Consider the following 6835-nt stretch of genomic DNA (forward strand, 5'->3'; position numbering starts at 1 on the left):
GCCTGATAGTCATATTCTTGCCAACACTTAGAAGTTTCTAGCTTTTAAACAAAAATTTGGCACATTTAGTTAGTAAATGATAGAGTCCTGTTAATTTTCCATTTTGTCCCTCCTTTCTGTGTGAACTGGCATTATTGAAATAAACTATTTTTTAAACCAGAATAACTAAAATTTGATTCTGGTGAGCACATGGTTGTTAAAATGATGTGTTAGGAAAGGTTAAAAGGATGGCGAATGCCATTGAATTATATATGAGAAATAGGAATCTGACACGTATACAGACTTTGTGCAAGCATATAATATTAATATAAATAAGTATGTACATTACCATTTTCTCAGGACGTTCAATTTATTACTTATTTATTCAGTTCATTCATGATACCCAAAGTTTTCCTTTCACCTACACACACACACACACACACAGAGAAAGAGAGAGAGAGAGAGAGAGAGAGAGAGAGAGAGAGAGAGAGAGAGAGAGAATATTATTGAATGATGGTGCGTGTCTATAATCCCAGAACTCCTAAAACTCTTAAAGGTAGAGGCAGGACAATAACAGATTTGTCTGGGTTACACAGTTGCAGGTCAGTATGGGCTACATGCCCTAAGACTCTATCTCAAACAAACAAACAAAAAGTCAAAAAATGTAATTTATGTAAATAAAGGAAACATTGCCTTTTTATAGGTATTAATTCATATTTCGATAGTTTGATTTGATTTTAAAGGTGTTTGATTTAGTTTTTAATTATACTTTGAGTATTTATTGTTTAAGAAATACTCATCTGCTGGGCGATGATGACTTTAATCCTAGCACTAGGAAGGCAGAGGCAGCTGCATTTGAAGCCAGCAGCAGCCTAATCTGCAGAGAGAGTTCCAGGACAGCCAAGGCTGTTACCGAGAAACCCTGTCTCGAAAACCAGACCAACCAAACAAACCAAGAAACAAACAAACAAACAAAACCAAAACCCAAAAAACCCACCCCCAAACCAAAAAGAAATACGCATCTGTTGCACATGTAATTTGTATTACATTTCATTAAGAAAGTAACTGATATTGCTCTTTCGTTGCAGCTAAACCATTTACTTCTAAAGTGAAGCAAATGCGATTACATAGAGAAGACTTTGAAATATTAAAGGTGATTGGTCGAGGAGCTTTTGGGGAGGTAAGAGATATTTTCTGTGTTAATTGTTTTCGAAGGCGTTTTATATAATGGTGAGAGATAATTTGCTTACTGTTACAGTTGATATGCCTGACCAGAAAATAGATTAAAGTTGTGAATGAAGCATTTTACATGGAATTTTCTATGATGATTCACTTATTAATATGTACTGAATTTTGTTTCTATCTGGTTCCCTTCTTGTGTCAAATTCATACTGTCTCATGCTACTTCATCTCCTAAGAACCTTGGTGTGCCTGGTAGTGAGTCTTCTGTTTCTGCACTTGCCTCTCCCTGTGTTTTCATACCACTTCAGAATCTCATTTACATACATGCACGCATACACACAAACACACACACACACAGATGGAGAGAGAAAAATGCTAGAGAGAAAGAGAGAAACAGAAATCAGAAATTTGAGCTAGGATTCCATTGAACTGGAGATAAGATTATAACTACTTGAAATTCTAAGACAGGAGTCAGCTAATCCATGGACATGATATAGTATTCCTTTTATTTAAGTTTTGTATGTTTGTAGCTTTTTTTTCTTAGTTATAGAGGATTTTACATCTTTCTGCAGGTTTACTACATGCATGGTGTTCTTGAGGTTATTTTAATGAAAATGGCTTACATTTCACTTTCTAATTGTTGAAAGTACAAATCAGCAATGGTGTCAGGCCTTGGAGCCTCCCCTTGATCTGGATTCCAATTTGGGCTTCCTTTCTCTCGGTTCCTTCTAAATTTTTGTCCCTGTAGTTCTTTTAGACAGGAACAATCCTGGGTCAGAGTTTTTGACTGTGGGATGGCAACCCTATCTCTCCACCTGATGCCCTGTCTTTCTACTGCAGATGGACTCTACAAGCCCTTTCCCCACTCTTGGGCATTTCATCTAAGGTCCCTCCGTTTGAGTCCTAATCTTCTCTCACCTCCCAGGTCTCTGGTCCTCCCACCTCCCACCTCCTGAGGTTGCCTGTTTACATTCATTCTGCTTGCCCTCAGGGCACCCAGGTTCCCCCCCACCCCCACCCCCTTGTGATTGCTTTCTTCTCCCTCCTAAGTGGGATTGAGGCATCCTCACTTGGGCCCTTCGACTTGTTAACCTTGAGTTCTGTGGATTTAAAAAGGATTCCATCTTGGTTGTGTATTATTCTTTTTATGCATCAGTGGATTTGGTATGTTTTAAAGAATATTTGTGTTTAATTTTTTTTTACTTTTTTATTTTGGGATTTTTTTTTTTTTTTTGAGACAGGGTTTCTCTGTGTAGCTCTGGCTGTGCTGGAACTCTCTGTAGAGGAGGCTGGCTTCAAACTCAGAGATCTGTCTGTCTCTGTCTCCCAAGCGCTGGAATTAAAGGTGTGAGCCATCACTGCCCAGCTGTTTTTTAAACCTATTTTTGGTACAGAACTTGGCCTGTAATTTTCTTCCAATACCTTCATCAGATTTTTGGGTGGCTTGTCTCTGCTGGTCCCATGAGAGGAGTGTTCCCTAAATGTTTTACTATATTCTGCAAGCTTCTGAAATGGTTACCATCTTTCCTTATATGCTTCTGTTGTTTCACAGGTGAAACCTGAGCCTAGAGTCTATTACTGAGATAGTATATTTAAATTTTACAATGGATTTTGAAAAAAATTATGTGTCAGTTTTGTTGTATTTATACACCTCATATAACTTTTAGAACTTAATATTGTATTGATCACTTACTGATTCATTTGACCATTGGTTAACCTTATTTTTAAATTCATCTTACTAGGGAATTGTGCGTTTCTGTATGGGCAGAAACGCTTTGGACTGGGTTCATACTGAAGAGCTTAAACATCCTGAAAGAGGATAGGCTGCGAAAGGAAAATGAATGCCCTGTCGGTCCGCTGATCAGAGCATGATTTTTATTAATCGGACTTTCTTAAGTACAAGGAAGGTTTTCAGCCTGCCCTTGAGTCCCTTTGAAAAACTCTCTCGAGCTGGTGAGATGGCTCAGTGGGTAAGAGCACCCGATTGTTCTTCCAAAGGTCCGGAGTTCAAATCCCAGCAACCACATGGTGGCTCACAACCATCCGTAATGAGATCTGACTCCCTCTTCTGAAGTGTCTGAATACAGCTACAGTGTACTTCCATATAATAAATAAATAAATCTTAAAAAAAAAAAAAGAAAAGAAAAACTCTCTTTGCCGCGTGGTCCAATCATGAGCGGAGATGTGTATCCGGTAGGCGGGTCCGAGTGTTAGTGGGCGGTGACGACATAGGGCGGTCTGATGACACTGCATTCTGGGAGATCTGGGGAGGTCTTCTCAGTAGCAATTCTGTACTCCTGTAGGGGGCGCAATATAATGTTTAGAGGGAGAGTGGTTAGTGGAGGTGGGAGACCCCAACAGGGAATTGTCAGTTTTCTTTGCTTTTTAATTAGTTAACTTCTAGTCTCTTCAGTTTTGCTGTTGTAGATTAATTCCTGCTGTTTAATATTTTGTTTTCTGTGGTATTAACTTGCTATTTATTCTTCTAATTTAATGAAGTAGATTATTTAAATTTTTTAATTTTAGTTCTTCTTTTAAGATGTGCATTTGGGCTGCTTTCCTGCAAGCTGTATCATCTGGAGCAGTGAATTCTGAGAGGCTGTGCATTCATTGTTGTTTGATTGTTGCATCCTAAGTTCAGCGTGATTTTACATTTCCGTTTGTTTTGTATCTGTGAGTTTAACAGTTCATCACAGTTTCTAAGTGTCTCAAAGATTTCCTGGTTGTATTCTGCCATTGACTTGTAATGTGATCAGAGCTTAGATAGCATATTTGTATGATTGGAATTTATTAGTTAGCTCAAATTCATTAATTTCGCTACTTAAAATTTCCATTTTAATTTTTTGTTTTCTATTGAGCTGCCATTTCTTGAGAAATGGGTTGTTTTTTTGTTTCTTTTTTTCTTTCAGTATTTTCTTGGCACTTTCTTTTTTTTTTTCCTGATCTATTACTTTCTAGAAATTTTAATTTTTTTCAGTTTTTGTTGATAACATATACAGAGTCCTTTTGTTTTCCTAACGATGAACTCTTGTATCATTAAAGAATGTTCTTTTTATCTCTGTGACATCCTTTGACAAAGATTAGTCCGAGTTAGTGGAATTGTTTTAACTGTTGGCACTTTCATTAAATACCTTGCTGAATTCTTTTTAGTTTGTTTTTTTGTAACCTTATAGAGTATTTGCTACTAAGTGGAATACCAGTTCCTTGTTAGCCCTCTGCTATCCTAGATTTATGTAACTTGATTTTTAGTTCTGTATTAATAGAATTATTTACTCTAACTGCAGGCTTTTTCACCAACACCCAAGTTCCCAAAATAACAACTCTGAGACTGAATCATTTCATGAATAAATGCCTAGGCCATAAGCTAGGTTTTGTTCCCCAACTAGCCATTTATTCTAGTCTGTGAGTGCCACATGGCTGGTTACCTCTTCCCAGTTTCACATGTGTGTCTCCATCAGTCAGTTTCTTCCCAAGTCCGACTCTCTCCCTTCTGGAACTCCCACCACCTAGGCCAGCAGCTTTTCTATTGATAGGTGATGCTTCCATGTAATACAAGGATTCTCTCTACAGTTTACTATATATTATTGTTTCTAGCTTCTGTTCTCTACACTATACTTATATGACACACCCTTGTTTTTCTTTTCTCCTGTTCTTTAAGTTTTATTATCTATTTATTTGTATCTGTCTCTGCTCTCTCTGTGCTTGTGCATGCATGTGTGTGGATGTGCCATGGCATGCGTGTGGAGGCCAGGAGGCAACTAATGGGCACCATCTCTTTTCTACCATGGGCCTTCTGGAAATTGAACTTGGCAGCAAGTGCTTTTACCCACTGAGCTGTCACCCTGGTTCCATGTCCTAGTTCTCCACTAGCTCACTGAATTTATTTCTTTATATGAGTATACCATGTGCTTTTTACTTATAATATCATTGTTGAGTGCTAAGTTGCTTGTCTTTTTTCTGGCTGTTCAGTATACTGCCATCAGAAACATTCTTATTTACATCATAGGTGAGGTATAAACATTTATTTATTTTTGATATAAACTTAGGAGCAGACCCTGCATTCTGAGGTAGGCATAGTTAGCTTTAGTAGACAGTGTCAAATAATTTAAGTGCAGAGTCATACTCGCACTCCTTGTAACAGTAGTCTGAGTTTCCTAACCTAAGCCACTTTTGGTTGGTGTTTAGTGGTCATCCTGACTCCATTTTACATTGCCTGTTAAGTCTTAAAGGTTAGTAATTTTTCATCTTGCTTCATATCATGTGGATATTCTTTGAACAAGTGAACATTTTGGGATTTCGGAGGTAGGAGTTGAATGTTATTGGTATCTTCTGGATGTAAATGATTTGTTGGCCCTACAGTATATGTGCATAAGAAGTGCTTTGGCTTTTCCTGTCCTGGTAGATCTTGTATTGAAATAAAGTTCAGTAATTAAATTAATGATTAGCGGGGTATGTGTGTGAGGTCTCGTGTTGAACCTTACCTTCCTCCTTGTTTGAGACCAGGTCTCTTTGTTCACCTCTGTGTACTCAGGCCGGCTGGCCTGTAAGCTTCTGGGGACTCTTGTTGTCACCTCCCATCTGGTTGTAGGAGAACTGGGATTACAGATTGCTACCTAGCTCAGCTTTACCTGGGCCCTAGGGATTTGAACTCTGGTCCTCATACTTGCATGGTTAGTTAGAACTTCACCCATTTAGTCCTTTTCTCAGCCCTCTCTTCATTTTTTAAGGTCTGATTTTTTTTTTTTAAGTTTTAGGTTATAGGTATTATTCGTAGTTTTGTTAAATTTATTCCCAAGTATTGATGCTTTTTGATTTAATGGCAAATGACTATACAAATTTTATATTAAGCATTATGTTTCTGATATGTAGGTACAACTGATTTTTATAACTGACTTCTATTTCTTGATGACATATTTTGGTCATTTGAGAAGGACAGTTTCTTTTTTCACTTTATAGACTGTACATTCCATTTCTTTTATGTCGCCTGCTTAGGTGACTAATACAGAGTTGAACATGTGAGGTGGACATGCTTACCCTCCATTGGAATTTAGGGAAAAGGCTTTTTTTCCCTTGGATTTAGGACTAAGGAATTTTAAGGATTTAAGGGTTTAGTATTCACTGTTAAATAAGATGTTAACTATAGGTGCTTTGGTAGATGTTGCCTGTTTGATTAAGGAATGTGTTCTAATACTAGTTTTTGAGGTTTTAAAAATTTAATCATTACTCAATGAGAGTTGAATCCATTTTTTCTATTTTTATTAGGTATTTACTTCATTTACATTTTAAATGCTATCCCCAAAGTTCCCTATATCCCCCCCCCCCCGCTCCCCTACCCACCCACTCCCCTTGTGGTCCTGGTGTTCCCCTGTACTGGGGAATATAAAGTTTGCAAGACCAAGGGGCCTCTCTTTCCAATGATGGCTGACTAGACCATCTTCTGCTACATATGCAGCTAGAGACATGAGCTCTGGGGGTGCTTGGTTAGTTCCTATTGTTTTTCCACCTATAGGGTTGCAGCCCCCTTCAGCTCCTTGGGTACTTTGTCTAGCTCCTCTATTGGGGGCCCTGTGTTCCATCCGATAGCTGACTGTGAGCATCCACTTCTGTGTTTGCCAGGCACTGGCATAGCCTCACAAGAGACAGCTATATCAGGGTCCTTTCAGCAAAATCTTGC

At 38.2% G+C, this 6835-nt stretch overlaps 1 protein-coding gene across 14 annotated transcripts in view; it reads left to right on the plus strand.

Annotated features, from left to right (window-relative positions):
- Positions 1-6835, plus strand: part of Cdc42bpa (CDC42 binding protein kinase alpha) — a 201522-nt gene that overhangs the window by 38201 nt on the left and 156486 nt on the right. For all 14 annotated transcript variants that reach the window (XM_029538840.1, XM_029538845.1, XM_029538841.1 and 11 more), the window contains one exon: positions 1068-1159. In XM_029538840.1, coding sequence (XP_029394700.1) covers positions 1068-1159 — 92 coding nt within the window. The remainder of the gene's footprint in view (positions 1-1067; positions 1160-6835) is intronic.

Source organism: Mus pahari, chromosome 5 (genome assembly GCF_900095145.1).
Source record: "Mus pahari chromosome 5, PAHARI_EIJ_v1.1, whole genome shotgun sequence".
Lineage (NCBI taxonomy): Eukaryota > Metazoa > Chordata > Mammalia > Rodentia > Muridae > Mus > Mus pahari.